At 38.1% G+C, this 16,465-nt stretch overlaps 1 protein-coding gene across 2 annotated transcripts in view; it reads left to right on the top strand.

Moving 5' to 3' along the window:
• Window positions 1–16,465, top strand: part of COL25A1 (collagen type XXV alpha 1 chain) — a 491,061-nt gene that overhangs the window by 440,021 nt on the left and 34,575 nt on the right. Inside the window, exons 19-23 of one of the 2 annotated variants that reach the window (XM_068975169.1) lie at window positions 8,027–8,089; window positions 12,043–12,111; window positions 13,083–13,127; window positions 14,706–14,750; window positions 15,716–15,793. In XM_068975169.1, the coding sequence (XP_068831270.1) occupies window positions 8,027–8,089; window positions 12,043–12,111; window positions 13,083–13,127; window positions 14,706–14,750; window positions 15,716–15,793 (300 nt within the window). The remainder of the gene's footprint in view (window positions 1–8,026; window positions 8,090–12,042; window positions 12,112–13,082; window positions 13,128–14,705; window positions 14,751–15,715; window positions 15,794–16,465) is intronic. The other variant, XM_068975168.1, reaches the window with a different exon arrangement.

Here is a 16,465-nt window from a genome sequence, read left to right on the forward strand (position 1 = left end):
TGTCTCCTGCGTCTCCTACATTGAAGGCAGATTCTTTACCCACTGACCCTACTTTCTTGCCGTGTATTAAATGTGAGTTTGAAGAAAAATAAGTCAGGATTTTATTATGGAATTCCAGGACTTAATGACTTAATGGTAAATTGTTAGATTTCAGAAAGATCATGTTTTTAAGGGACTTCCTAGCTTTTTTTTTACCTTTTTGTAATAAAGCCAGATTTTGTTGCCTTATTAGTTGGTAACGATTTTTGTTTGCTTTGTTTGGGGGTTTTTTGTTTTATTTTTCAGGGCTTTTTGGCCAGAATACATGGAACTTAAGCTATCTCAATAGACTGTTTAAATTTTTTTAAAGTGATGGTGAATGAAAAGTGGCTTCAGTCAAAAATCTTGTCTTTGCAACATCTTTTATCTTGCAGAGTGAATAGATCCCACCTTCCCATAACTTAATTATCTTTTGGTTTACTTTATTTCTCTGTGTACATACTGCCAATTTATAGAAGAAAACAGGGAGAGGAACTCTAATATTGCCACTAATCAACAGGGGAAAGTTTTGTTTGGTACAAAGAGAAGATAATTTTTCAAATATAGCCCATATTAGCTACTATGACTTATGCTCATTGAGCTTTATATTACAAGATCAGTGCTGTGGCAGCTGAAAGGTTTAGCTACAATTAGAAAGCTCAGTGTGAGATCCTTAGGCCCTCCAAATGTGGTCATGTATAAGTACACCTTTGATTTCAGCTATAGCTATTCTTTATAGATTTGATTCTGCATCTTTAAGTACCCCCGCTGTTTAGAGTTCCCATTCAAATTAGCAACCTGTGTCAGATTTTCAGAGAGATCTGTTTGCTGCTACTGCTGCTCCCAGTTTATTTCTAGACCTACCAATTGTGCTTTATCCTAAATTAATAGCATTTATTCTGCCCAGCCCAAATCCCAGTTTACTTGCCAAAGCCACAGTCACCCCATTATTCACCTTTTCTACCAGCTCAACACAGGAAGATGTGTTACCATCTGGGTATTGAGACCTGGTTTTCAGACTCATTGGTGGTGAGCTAATTAATTGATGTTAAGGGGAAACAAAGGACAAAACTCATGAAACAACTAAAGATCAATATCTAAGATAAGACAGGAAAGTTAAACCATTTTTTTTTTCATCTGAAACTTGATGCTGCATTAATGCTATTTCCAATAGCATGTACAGAGCTGCGATTTCTGTTTCTCTGACAACCATTTGATCACTTGGGTAGCAGAATTGGTGGCCAGTCATTACTTGTGTTTTAGCAATTAAAAGGTTGAATTGTATTAAGGGTTCTGATAAATAGTGTTGTATTTTTTTTTTAATAAATTTCCAGGCTTTGGTGAAATCACAGCTCTGTATTTAAGAGTTAGCCATTACATTGTTTACATTTTTCTGTTTGCCAAGAGGGTAGATCTCACTGGACATTGCCAGGACCAATGAAGACAAAAGAATAAGAAAAACAGTGGATTATCCTGGGTTTAGTCGTTATGATCATGGTAGAGGAATAGAACATTTTAGGATGCTTGTTCCTCTCCATTCTTCCCCTCTTCTCTTCCTCCATCTTTCTCCCCACGAGTTGGTTGCCTTCACTCTTGATTCACTTCCAATGAGATCAACAACTCCAATATGAATGGAACTCTGTTTTACTTTGTAATCTTATTCTCAATAATAACAAAAGTAAAAACCTAAAATGTTATCACACTTGAGATAATGAGTGAATAGGTAGAGAGATGAAGGAAAATTTAATATATATATAAATGAGATATATATGTGTGTGTGTATATATATATATGAGTAAACTAGATTAAAGTGGCTCTGAAGTAATTATGCTCTTAACTTATTCCTATACTATTCATTGATGTCCTGGTGTTCATAGCAAACCAACGTTTGATGCCTCTGACTTTCCCTCATTTTCTTAGACATTTTTTGGTTGTCATTTTTTTTAAGAAAGCACTAACACATCATAAACTGAAAAGATTAATATTGTTTCAGAAAAGGTCATATTTTATTGTTTTCGCTTGAATGGTAGAGCTATTTTACTGGCTGTTTCCCTGTATAAATCTACATTTCTCTGATAATAACAGCCAACGTCTGCCCTTTTCAAAGGATCACTGCCTCATGTTCTCATGTTATTCCAACAGTGGCCCACTGAAATTATAATTGGGTTTTCTAGTTCAGGTAATTGCCTTGTAGAAAAGTAAAGGAAAAACACTCCGGATTTAATTGTTTCTTAATTAAAAGTATGATAGGAGCTTAATTCCATTATGGTGCCAGTTCCCTCCATTGCATCTCCCCCACACTTTGTCTATTCAGGCAGTCTGTGTGGATAGCTTCTAATTTAGCAATGTTCTATTTCCTGTTGGTTATATGAGATTAGATATGTAAAAACAGCTCTGTGACTCATCATACAGTTCAATAGAAATAGTTACTTCTCCTGCATATTGTCCTGAAAAGTTATGAAAACTCATTTTTGTGTAGTCTGATTTACTTCAAAGATGATTTTGCAAGAGCATGTTGTGTTTGAGTCATATTTTAGCTGCTTTCCCCTGCCTTCCTTTGACTCAGTCTCCTTCCTTTATCCTGGATAACTAGAATTATGGCTAGAGTAGAAGAACCAGTTGCTAATTTTTTTAATCACATCAAAGTATTTATAGAACCATAGATTGGCGTAACCTTTCTGCTAGACATTTTAGGAGATTCTGCTGTTGCTGCTAAGTCGCTTCAGTCGTGTCCGACTCTGTGCGACCCCATAGACGGCAGCCCACCAGGCTCCCCCGTCCTTGGGATTCTCCAGGCAAGAATGCTGGAGTGGGTTGCCATTTCCTTCTCCAGTGCATGAAAGTGAAAAGTGAAAGGGAAGTCGCTCAGTCGTGCCTGACTCTTCGCGACCCCATGGACGGCAGCCTACCAGGCTTTTCCGTCCGTAGGACATTCTAGGACCTTTAGACTCTATATCAATCCTTGCAAAGAGGCAAGATTTTTTTTAAGGATTACATTATTTAGGGAAATTTAACAGGTATGACCATTTTCTCCTTTTCTTTTCTTACAGGAAGAAAATTCATTCTTAGTAAACCTGTCATTTGTTTACCTTACATGGCTTTTCAATCCTAAATGTTCTGGCAGATGGATATTGACTCATAAAATGATTACATAGTCACATGAGAAAATTTAGGGTTACTTCTTGAAAGGAGTTGAAGAAGTACTGAATATAACCCCATACAGGTTGTAAAAAATCAAGAAGTCAAAAAGAAAAGAGTGAAGAAGTCACCATGTATATTACTAACTAGCTATTGAGATGTTGTAATAATACTACTAATATTAATACTACTACTACTAATAATAATAACGGTAGCTGGTGTTTTTGAGCCTGTAAGATAAGAGCAACAATAACATTTATCATTCACTTACTTTGTTCTAGGCTTGGTGCTGATTGCTTTGCTCGCATTATCTAATAAGTCTTGACTAAGCCACCCCCAAATAACCCAGAATCTTACATTATTTGGCACCTCAGGATTCCAGCTTGCAAAGTCAGGCTTTGACTCAATTCTGTACGTTTGTACCAACAGTTCTCAAAGATTTAATTTCAAAGCCCTTTTACACACCCAAAAATTAAGATTTAAAGAGTTTTTATTTGTTTATACCTATTGATATATCTGTGTTAGAAATTAAAATAGAGAAATTTAAACTGGTCATTATATGTAATTAAATAACATTTTATGAAATATAGCTGAGTTTTACAAAACAAACAAAAAATTAGGAATAGTGACATTATCTTTTTTTTTTTTTTCAAATCTCTTCAACATCTGGCTTAATCAAAGGCAGCTTGATTCTCTTACCTGCTTCGGCTTTCATTCTGTTGCAATTTGTCTTGGTTGAAGCGCATGAAGGAAAACCAGCCTCATATAGATATGTAACTGGACAAAGGAAGATTATTATAATAGCCTTTCTATAAAAGTGTGGATGTTCTTTTTTAAGACTACCCCAAACTCTACAAGTGGTAGTTTCAACTTAAAGGTTAGGTACAATGTGAAATCTGAAACCATGTCAATGAAACTTTCCTACTCTGTACAATAATAAGGGTAAGTGAATAGGCACTCTGAGACCTCTGGTATAAGTCTAGGAAAGTCAGAAGCAGCCCAACCTGCTTAAGACCATGAGTAGACATATTTATGCCTTATTTACTTCAATAATTCTTTCAAGCCTGAGAGAGGAAAGGGACCTATGATTATTTCCTCCCCATCCTGCCAAGACATAGACTAGCTGGACACAATGTCTCTAAAGTAATTGAGAGCTCTGGAGTTAAATAACCATAAAACTGTGGTCCTAATGTTAAGTATGCTGTTGTTTCCCTTGAGTAAATTGAAGGAAGAAATGAATGTATTGAGATGGTGGATGCTTTCTTAGGGTGGCATGAAAAAGTATAACTAATCATACTCAGTCTTTAATACTAGCCAGTATTAATAGTGCTAAAGTTGTTGAGAGTCCAGTCCTTTGCTAATTTCATATCTTGAAATAAAAATTTTTACCCTGAACATTCTGCTTGAAGGAAATTTCCATCCATTTTACTCAGGAGAACTTAAATAGATTCTCTTTTTAAGAAGGAAGAAAAAACACTTCAGCCACTGAGATCACAAAGCCTTATTTATTTGTGAATTATGAAATTGCATGCTTTGTCTTTTTATAAACTAAACACTTTCCTGAATAAGAAAAACATTTTTGCAGCATTTACTCTTTTTTCTTCTCTTTTATTAGTATGCTTTAATGGTGCTTCCATTTGCTTTGCTAGCAGTGAAATCTTTATTTCCACCTTAAGATATATGAATCTTGTTTACCTTTAAACTTTCCACCTGTTAACTTGCATTATATTTTCATGACAGAAAGTGGTTACTAATAATATACGTTGACTTTAATACAGCCTTTTTTTTTGAGGGTAGAAAGGCAAAATTTTTGTGCTTGTATATATCATTTTATTGAAAGAAATATCTTACATGTAAATAAATGTTTCTTAACTTTTTTTTGCTGTTGTTTCAAATAAGTTAAACTTTTTTTACAAGAAGTAGAATGGTCATCATTGATTTTTCTGAATATAGTTGATTTTCATTTTAGGCCATTACGAGATCCATCCAAGGTTATTTGTTCAGCTTTTCTTCTCCACTATGTGTAAGGGTATGGAGACAGGTAGAATAGAGCTATAGAAATTTCACAAACAATAAACCTAGAGCATTAGTTCCCCTACATTTTTTTTTCTTAAACCAGTACCATGAGCATCAGAGCTAGAAATAAATCCATTTGAGTTATTCATCAATGTGATACATTTTGCAGTGCTGATATCCTTTTGTTCCCTACCCAATACCAAGGTTTTATATGGCATATATTTTTTAAAAACTCAATATTTCAAAAATATTTGATGGCATTCTAACACTTTGTATAAAACATCCTCTCTGCATCTTTCTACTCAGTGCTAAAAAAACAAATGTTAAAATTTAGCTACTTTAAAAGAAAATCAAATTTATCAAACAACATTAGCAGAAATAATCCAATGGGGAAAAACAAATAAGCAAACAAATCCCAGGAAAGATGGGAACAGAGTCTTTATGTTTTTGTTTTGTTTTGCTTCAGATTTCAAGAAGCTAGAATTTTACATTTGAGCTCATGTTGTTAAGAAGAAAATAAAACTTTCAGTTTATATGTGAACACTGGTCTTGGGTGTTCACTGGTGCCAAATATATGATGTTTTTCCAACACTGGTTCTCCAACTCTGATTCTCTGACACCAACTCATGTTCACTTGTGACACTCACTGCTCAGAGTTAGCATCAGATTCCACAGGTTTAAGGGTTCCGTCCTACAAGACGGCCCTCACTTCAGACCCCAGTCCAAGCACCGCCCCCTCCTTACCTGCACTCCCATCTGACTTGGTTACAAATTCCAGGGTACTCACAGCCAGCCATTCCCACCCCTCTCCAAGCTCAATAATCTGCTACAATGACTTACCGAACTCAGGAAAATGCATACTTACCATTACAGTGTAGTGCAAAAGGGGAAAGTGAACAGCCACGTGAAGAGATACAGAGGGTGAAGTCAGAAGGGCCCTGAGTGCAGGCGCCTGTGTCCCTGTGGAGTTGGGGCATGCCTCCTGCTAGCACATGGAGATGTTCATCAGCTCAGAGGCTCTCCAGCCCCCATTGCCTGGGTCATCTTATGGAGGCTGTGTTATGCTGGCATGATTGATTAAAACCTTGCCCACTGCTGAGTTAACTCAGTCGCCAGCCCTCTCCCCTCTCTGGAGATGGTAAGAGGAGGGGAAAAGTTGAGAGTTCCAACCTTCTTATCACAGCCGGATCCTGAAGCTCTCTAGGGGCCCACCACAGTCACCCCATTAGCAACAGGTATTTTTAAAAGGAGCTTGTTGTGAGTAACAAAAGACGCTCCTATTTACTCTTCAGTCCAGTTCAGTCACTCAGTTGTGTCTGACTCTTTTCAACCCCATGGACTGCTGCATGCCAGGCTTCCCTGTCCATCACCATCTCCTGAAGCTTGCTCAAACTCGTGTCTATCAGGTTGGTGATGTCATCCAACCGTCTCATCCTCTGTCTGCCTTCTCCTCCTGCCCTCAGTCTTTCCCAGCATCAGGGTCTTTTCCAATGAGTCAGTTCTTCACATCAGGTGGCCAAAGTATTGGAGCTTCAGCTTCAGCATCAGTTCTTCCAATAAATATTCAGGACTGATTTCCTTTAGGATTGACTGATTTGCTCTCCCTGCAGTCCAAGGGACTATTACTCTTACTAATCAGGAAATTCCAAAGATTTTAGAAACTAGGAACAAGAGCAAATATATTTTTCTGTGATACCACAACTGGGTTTCCTCCAGGCAATAGAGAAGAGATTTTGGAGGTGTGGCAAGGAGAGATTTTTTTTTTGCTTTTTATGCTGAACGTTCTTGAATCTCTTCCCTAGCCACACCCACTGAATCAGTCATGCATTGCTGCCTACCATATAAGCATCCCAAACTGCAGTGACTTAAAACTACAGTCAACTCACATTTTGGGAGGAATGAGCATCTGAGTGTAGCTCAACTGGGTGCCTCTAGCTCACTGTCTCCCAGGAGGATGTGATCCAGCTGTCAGCCAGGGCTGTGATCTCATCTGAAGACTCTAATGGGATGGAGCACCTGCTCCCAAGTTGACACATATATGGCCATTGGCTGACCTTGGTCCTCACCTTGGGGACCCGTCCATAGGGCTACTCACAGCATGGCAGCTTGTTTTCTCCAAAGTAAATTGACTCAAGCGAGAGAGGACAAGAAAGAGCCCTCAAGATGGAAGCTACAGTCTTTTAATAACTTAGTCTCAGAAATGATATCCTATTACTTCTTTCATATTCTGCTCATTAGATATGAGTCAGTAAATCTTGTGCACACTCAAGCAGAGGGGTTTTGCAAGGGAATTGAATACCAGCAAGTGGTATCATTGAGGCCCATCTTAGAGGCTGCCTACCACATCCACCCCAACATAATGGACCTGATGAGGTAAATGATAAGAAGCATGAGATAATAGATGAGAAAGAAAATTGTAAAGACATTTATCTGGTTTCTTTGTCACTTTTACTTTTCAGAGCTTCTCCAAAGTTTCACTCAAAGTGTTGTCACTGATCAAAACCAATTCTACCAATTCTAATTAATTTTATAGTTAGTATCTGAATCTCAGCAAAAGCTGTATACAATCAAAGAAGTAAAATCCCAGTGAAGTGAAAGTCACTCAGTCTTGTCCAACTCTTTGCTAGCCCATGGACTATGCAGTGCATGAAATTTTCCAGGCCAGAATAGTGGAGTGGGTAGCCATTCCTTTCTCCAGGGGATCTTCCCAACCCAGGGATAGAAGCCAGGGATCGAACCCAGGTCTCCCACATTGCGGATGGATTCTTTATCAGCTGAGCCACTGGGGACAAACAGTAGTTCACATATTGACTGTCAAACATGTGGTGATCTCCTCTGTCCATTTTTTTTAAAGGGAGAACCAGGTTTCATTGGTCCTCAAGGAGAACCAGGCTTACCAGGGTTACCAGGAACAAAGGTAAGTAGAGTGTTTTCCCCTTCCTTTCTGAAAAATTTCTGTGACATATTTTTAGTCCATTTTGTTACTCAAGTGACCAGATCGTTTTGCCTAATAGGGAACTAAACAGCTTAGCACCCATTCCCAACACTTCTAATAGGAATAGCATATTCTTATAATGAGAGTAATAGGAAGTTAATTCCAGAAAGCCTTGGGCAGGGCAACAGGATGGTGAAACACGTTCGTTGTTCCAGTTGTCCCCCAGTTGCACCTAAATTGATGTGATGCTGTTAGTCTTCTGGCCATATGGAAAAGTGAGGCAGTTCTGAGAAGAGGTAGAACTCGTTAACTCCAGCTCCTCGTTACCCATTTTAAGACAGACTTGTAAATCAAACATGATTACTATTCCCCCATCACTCCCTAGATTTCAAAGGCAAGTACTCATGTCATATAGATTCCTAGTGCCTCATCCTGAAAGGATCCATCCTGAAAAACGTCTGCAGAAAAATCCTGTAATGAAAACCATCTCGTGATCTTCCACTTGGCAACCCGAGAGAGGGCCCTGAAAGCAAAATCTATGTGCCGCCATATAAGAAATTATGTTGCTGTGGATACAGTCAGAGCCATGGTTCTCTTTTTATCTACCCGGAAAGACATAAAAAGGTACCGTTCCGAGGATGGAACTTTATTCATGACAGACTCATGAATCAAAGAAAGAGCAAAATTAGATCACACTGCATTCTTTTATTTTTAAACCATAGCAGTCTTTGCCTCAGTGTGTATTGCACTCACCAGAAATAAGCCAGGATGATTTCCAAGAGCTCGAGAAATATGTTCCTGGTCTGTTCTGACAGAGGAGTCCTCGTTTCCGCTGGTCAAGAGAAAATAACTAATCCTAGTAAATGGAAACTATGCGTGGCCTAAGGGGGGACTGAAGCTCGGTCAAATTTACACAAAATAGCTCTTTTCTCAGCAAGTTCTTTTTCACATAATGAGCTGACAAGCTTATTAACAAAATATGAGGAATGCCTGCTTTAGCCTGAACAGGTTTACACACAAAATGCACTTTCTAGAATCAAGAGAGCTAGATCAAGAGGATAATGGGCATCGTGTGTCCACGTCAGAACTGTTGTATGGCTTGCAGCCTCAGAGTCAGGCAGAGAAAGAGGTGGCTTTGTGGATGAATGCAAAGAAGCAGGAAACCTGCTCAGTGCCAGAGAGGACCGGGCATGAATGTGATTTCTAAGTGTTTGTGGCATTTTGTTTGCGAAACAAGGGAAAAGAGAAGAAACACAGACAGACCCCTGGAGAGTAGAGTTCATCCCTAAATATCTTTCCTTTTGTTCATTTATTTTAAACTGTTCCATAGTCAAAAAATTCCAGAGGCAGAGCTATAAAATCAGCATTAATTACTGTTCATGAAGAACCTGGGCTGATTTTACAGATTCCATACTTTTAAACAAATATTACTCTGCACTCCCAATAATAGTAAAGACTGTACTATAACTGCTTTGTAGTTCCACAAGAAAGGATGTGAATAAGAAATTCATTTAAGAATATTTTGAAGTTAATTTTTGGCTAAATTGCCTGACATGAAATTGGTATCATAATGGAAAAATCATGATTATTTAAAAATCTCTTTCAGCCACATACTACTCTTTTTTCCACTTGTGTAGACAGTCTGGATTTGTACCAATAAATTCATATTTTAAAAAAACTAACACTGCGTATTTTATCCCCAACACAATGAAGAGAGAGCATAATGAAGAAGATGTATAATGTTATCTAAAAACCTGTTTTATGTGTTGCTGTATTCTCAGCATCTGTATCAGTGCCTGCAAGAAATCTACATCAGTCTAAAGAAATAGGACTTTATCATGAATAATTTAGAAAACTTTGAATAATATTGTTTATTCATTAATTCAACACATTTTTTGCCAGACATTTTTCTACTATTTAGAATGGAGATTAAATGCAACAAAAATAGTTTCTATTGAAGCTTACACTGCAAAATGTGTGAGAAAGGGATGGAAGGAAAGAAAAAAAATATAATTCCAGAGAATAATAAGCAATTAATTAGGGGCATGATGTTAATAAGTGATTCTTAGGTAAACATATATAGACTTCACACCTATGATATATATACTATAGAGAAATGATTTTCTAAGATTTTTGCTTTTCCCTAAAATAAGATTATAGTTACCATTTTAGAATTCATCTGTAAAATATTAAGCAAATAACCAAACATTTATATATGTAAATTCCATATACCAATAGAAGCACTTCAGTTTCTAATCCCTGAAAAATCTCTTCTGGAGCATCGTTTCCATCTCCTGCCTCCAGTCAAGTTCAGCCTCTCCATTCTCCTACTCCCTTGTGATTCATACTGAGAAATTTACTGAGTCTTCCATAATCCTGGCCCTAATCTATCCCACCTCCCCTGCAAAACCACAGAGTCCTCCCAAAGTGGGCATGATACAGATAAAGATCTTGGGATTCAAAGCTCTCCATCACCCATAACAAATCCAACCCTACTTTCTTTTCCTTTCCAAGATGAATCCATCCTTTATGGAGGAAAGTGCCTCCTTCATCCATAAACATGCCATCACCAGAAGTCAAAACTTGTTTGATTATTGAAATTCTACCCATCACATAGGAAGCTGAACACTCTCAATTCTGTGTTCAGGGAAAAACAGAACCATCTTCCTAGAGGGTGACTTGGCAAGATTTTAAAATGTTTTTATTTTTGACACAGACATTTCCCCACTAGGAATTTATTCTGAGAAAATGATCAGAGATGTGCAAAATATTTACATACCAAAACATCTATGCAAGAATTGAAGATTGAGTACAATCCATTCTAAATTATAGCTCTCCCACGTTAAAGGCTTTGGGAAAATTACTTAGCCTTTCTGAGCTTCAGTTTCCTCATCTGTAGACTATGGATACGGACACCTTTCTCATTTGTCTTGAGAACTCAATAGGATAATGCATGTAAAGTGTTGTGTGCAGTTATCAAAAGCACAGTCATAAGCAATAATAATTGTAAAATACACCCTACCCATCCTTCAGGACTTGACCCAGGTCTCAGCAAAAAGAAGTCAGTCCAGACGGTTGAAAACCCTGTGGAGTTTCTTCTTCTCTCACATTAGACTTTACATTATTCCTTAACTCTAAGCTATTTTGTTCATGTGGCTCTTATCTTACTAGAGCACTGGCCCCCTGAGGGCAGTGGCCACAATCATCATTCCCAGATCTATAAATATAGCAAAAACTGTAATACCTACATGTCTTATACTGTGACGAGGACTTTTTAAGTTATGAAACCAGTACTATAATTTTCTCCATTTTATAGAGGAAACTGAGGCATTTAGAACTTAACTAATTTTCCCCAAAACACAGACCTGGTAAGTAACAGGGCCAGGATTAAAGTAGAGAATGTCAAATTACAAAACCTGGTGCTTAGTCATTTGCCATGCTTCTTCCTAGTAGATCTTAAAAAGTCACTGCAGAGTAAAGACTACGTTAGTGCCTGTAGTGAGGCTTAATGATGGCCCTTATCAATTCGCTTTAAAGGTCTTTCTATTTACCAACTTAGGTGTCTGACAGGCATTTACCAAACCATTTCCTCGTCTATAAAAATGGGGATGAAAAGGCAAACACTGTATAGTTGTTTTGATTATTAAATGAGATAATCCATGTTGAGGTTAATATAATGCTGAGTATGCAGTAAATAAATAGTCATTTTCTACTTTCTTTGATTTTATTCACTTCACTCATTAATCTACAGGGACTGGTTAGGGGGAAGCGTGCTGCGTTCATGGGGTCACAAAAAGTCGGACACGACTGAGCGACTGAACTGAACTGAACTGAACTTCTACTTTCTTTGATTTTATTCACTTCCCTCATTAATCTACAGGGACCGGTTAGGGGGAAGATGGGTCACCATTCACGTATTTTGTGATTTGTGACAGGGCGAACGTGGGGAGGCAGGGCCTCCTGGACGAGGGGATCGAGGGGAGCCCGGAGCCCCGGGACAAAAGGTCAGTTATTCTCACACTGGAAAACAACATTCTCAGTTTGGAAATGTATACCACTTACTTTTAGAACATGCAACTAAAATAAAATTATTCAAGGGGTATTAAAACAGCCCCAAATCACAAATAATTCATTGAAATGCATACCAGTTTGTTATTTTCTAAAAGGGGTTTTACAATTCAACTTTTCCAGTTTACTCCATTCTATTCAGTCAACAAGTTTAATAACACACCCAAATGTCAATGGGGAGGGACTGTCACATTAACACATTACCACTCAAGGCATATTAACACCTACTGAGTCCAGTGATTAGTACTCTGCACATTCACTGCAGAGGGCACAGGTTCGACCCCTAGTCAGGGAACTAAGATCCCACAAGCTGAGCAGCATAGCCAAAAACAAAAAATCCCTGCATTTAAAAAAATATATATGAAACAAAAATAAACAAGCAAGCAAAAACCTACTGAGGAAAATGTGGATCCAGACCATTAGTTTCCATGGTAACTTGATGGTATGTAACACCTTGAAAATATGAGAACTAAGGATTTATTTGACTGTTCCCTCTATTCCTCTAACTTCCTACAAACTGATATGGTAACACTTTATTTTAATAATCCATCCTAGAGACATGGGAAATGACTTCCTCTTTGATGAAAAGGAAATTTATAAGCAAACACTTTTGAGACTACTGAGAATTATCTACAGCACTCTTCCCATCCACCAATGGGCGGTCAGTCTTTAGAATTATTATGACATGAAGGTTGGTGGAGAGACCAGGGAGTGAACTAATGATGTGGCGATAATGCTTATGTTCAGTGTTGTAACAGTTCACATTATATAGAGCCGTATATCAAAGCAGTTAAAATGAAGTGTTTCCATTTTTCTCCGTTATTCCGAGTCACTGCTAATTTCTTTTCTCTATTGTTATCTCCCTCTATTATTCTCTCTTTTCCATCTTTATATTCTTCTATAATAGGGGAAGCAAGGTGAATCAGGAACTAGAGGCCCAAAAGGGTCAAAGGTCAGTACCCGGGTAACCGTTTTAACATAACATGAGGCCATCAAGAGCTGTGCTTCTTGCCTTTCCCACAGGAAAGTCACGTTTCGGATTAGACTCTTTCACATACTGGTATTGCAGTAATTTCACCCTTATGATGATATCTTGGTTTGTTTCATCTTGTTTTTGTCTTCTTGTGCTTCAGACCATTCTTTAAGAGAAAATGTACTTCCTGTTTCATAAATATAGCTTATTTGGGAAAAATTAAGTACTTTACTTAGTTTACATTATGTGCAACATAATATTATTTTTTATTTCCTGGCTGTCTTTGTGATAAATGTTCAACTATAGTTTGCTTTTAAGTCAGTTGACTCCCTCCATTGCATTAAAGTTTCACCACCAATGGAAATTCTCTCCTTTATCATGTTCTTATAGAACCTGCAGTAATCTGTATACTATTAGCAGAATCATGTTATTTGAGATTCTATTAATGAATAGTATGGGAAATGGGGAAAACAGAAAACAGATATTAGTAATTCTCCATTCAAGCAAATTTAATTATTATGGTCCATGTTACTAGCATATTGTGGATAGGAAAAATCATAATCCTTTTTACTGCTTATCTTCACTGGTCCTTATCCAGTTTATAAGGATATGTAAAAAGATACAGAAAAATGCTTTGAATTCTGTTTAGGAAAAGGGCTCTATAAATTTTAGGCTATTTGAAAGAACTGTCAGTTCTACACAGGTTCAAATCTCTCCTCCAAATTTTCTGTTGAGATTTCCGAGACTTTCTGAAGTATTCTTAGTGATATATTTTGGAGTTTGAGGCTTAGGTGATTCCTAATGTCTGTTCAGGGAGGGGGGGGTGGTGAGGTGGCAATAACACTATAAATGGACATTTAAAGACTTTTTTTATTACCCTGGAAAAAAGAGAGAGAGCCAGGTTTGCCCAGCTCTTGACCTTCAACCTGGCCACCCTGGTCTAACAGGGTGCTGTCCTCTTCAGCACTTCCTAAGTAGAAAAGTTTTCCTTAGATCCTTATCATCAGAGGGAAACCCAGCTGGGGACCTTTCCCTCCTAAGTCTCTCAACACTGAGCTCCCCGTTGATCTCTCTTCCTTCCTTGTCCTGATTATCTACACATTTTTTTCTTAGAGAACAGACAGCCCATTAATTGGTTGGCTCTTTCCTCCCTTGCACCAAATCTCTTCATATAAAGGCAAGAACATGGCTCAATCTGAGAGATAAAAGCTTAACTTTGGGCGTCATAGAAGCCACTTGCTTTGCCTTTTAAGATCCCTAGTAAACAAGTTACTGTATGTATTGTCGTTTCGAGATACTCTGTCATCTGAAGGGGGATATTTAACTCACTTCAAGGGGCATCTTAAAGAAGCGTTTGCCATGTCAGGGGTTATTGTATTTCAAGTTGCTATTTTACATTTCAAAAGTTCATATTAAAGGTGCCACTGAATGATAGTAAATACTTGGATTTAAATCCTTGGATTAAATACTTGGATATCAGATCCTTGGATCTGAGATATTTGGGGACTGTTGGCCTCACTACTAACTAGGCTCTTTTCCTCTTTTCACCGGGGAAAGGGCGATCGTGGAGACAAGGGGGACTCTGGAGCCCTGGGACCAAGGGTGAGTGTGTCTCGTCTACAGCTTTGGCCTCCAACAAGCCTAGATTTGAAGAATGTGTCTACGTGGCTTTTCTCGAGGCACTTGGATTAATCATACCCAGTAATAGCACAGAAGGTAGACCACCGCGATTATTCCTGCTACCACTCCCTTTCTCCCTATTTTTTAGTGTAGTCACTGGGAGCACAGAGTCTGTAAATTTGGACACATTAAGCTCCACAAGAAGAAGTGAAGAACTCTGTCTGCTTTCCCTCTGCTAAATGAGCAGTCACAAACCCACAGCCGTCTAACAGTAGAACTTTCCACTTTTCAATTAACTCAGTTATAAAGAAATAGTCCAAATAGGCCAAATTTTCAGAACCTTTTTAAAACACAGAGAATTAGGACATACCTAATGGAAATTCAGTGGCAGAGCTACTGAATAGGGTAGACATCTTAAAAATAGTCCTCCCCTCCATATATATGTATATATTCAAATATATATATGCATATATATTTATCCCCTGTTTGATTCAGTCTTAATGGAGTTCTATTCCTGTTGGGAAAGCAAGCATTTCCTATAGTATAATGTTCTATCTTCTTAAAGAATGAGGAAGCAGTCTTTGTGGTGTGGATGAGAAGAAAGATGTCAGGGATTGCTTTAATAAATATAAATAAAGCCAGCAAGAATTTGTCAGTCAAATCAGATTAGCCTACATATAATAATTTTCAGGGAGCAGTTTTTGATATTGAATCTTTTTTCTTTTTTATCTGACAATATCTTTAACATACCACAGGCAGGAAGTTGGAAGCAGTTTGCCTGCTTTGAAATAAGGACAAACTCTGAACATGGTTTATTTATTTTAACATGTATTTGGGCCTCAATTGAGAATTGATGATCATAGAGAGCGTGCGTGTTGCTATTTCTGTTTCTGCCATAGTCCCTTCTCCATCCTAGCTTAATGTTCTCTTGGTTTATTTTTTCACAGGGTCCACCTGGTCAAAAGGGAGATCCAGGAGCCACCGAGATCATAGACTACAATGGCAACCTCCACGAAGCCTTGCAGGCAAGTGACTGCTCCCATCCTGACACAGACAGGGACACCGCTGAGACCTGGAATGTGTGCTAATATCACCTTCCACCCGCCTCAGCTCTCAGAGGGCTCTACCTCTCAAAGCACACCTTCTCCCTCATCTCTTGAACCCAGCTTCTTCTCCCTGGCCCAGTGTACCCTCTTTATTTCCTAGTGTTTTTCAATCCTTCCTTTTATTTTCCTTCTGCCTCCAGATATATTTAGCTTTATCTGGTTTAACGTATATTGGTTTTGCCAATCTTCGTCTACTTTCTTGAAAAGTAAACTTAGCAAAACCATTAAGAGCCCTGTGGCTCTGGAGTTGGAGCTGCCTGGGTTCAGATCTCTTGCCTACTAAGTGCATGAGCTACAGCAAGTTATTGAGTTCTCTGTGAAATGAGGACAATGATAGCATCTGCCTCAAAACATAAATAGTGTTGTTGTAAGAACTACATGGCTAAATACTTGGAAACGTGCCTGGCACACGAGTCCTCTATAGTTGCTTCTTAATATTGCTACTGTTCAGTTCTTTTTCTTTCATCCAGTAAAAACACATAGAGGGTAGTCAAGAGGACTACTCTTCTGATTTTCCTAAATTATGACTGTTTTGATGATCCCAATCTGTTCAGAACCCTCAGTGACCCCCTTGCCTACTCTATCAAGTCT

Source organism: Capricornis sumatraensis, chromosome 7 (genome assembly GCF_032405125.1).
Source record: "Capricornis sumatraensis isolate serow.1 chromosome 7, serow.2, whole genome shotgun sequence".
NCBI classification, from domain to species: Eukaryota; Metazoa; Chordata; class Mammalia; order Artiodactyla; family Bovidae; genus Capricornis; species Capricornis sumatraensis.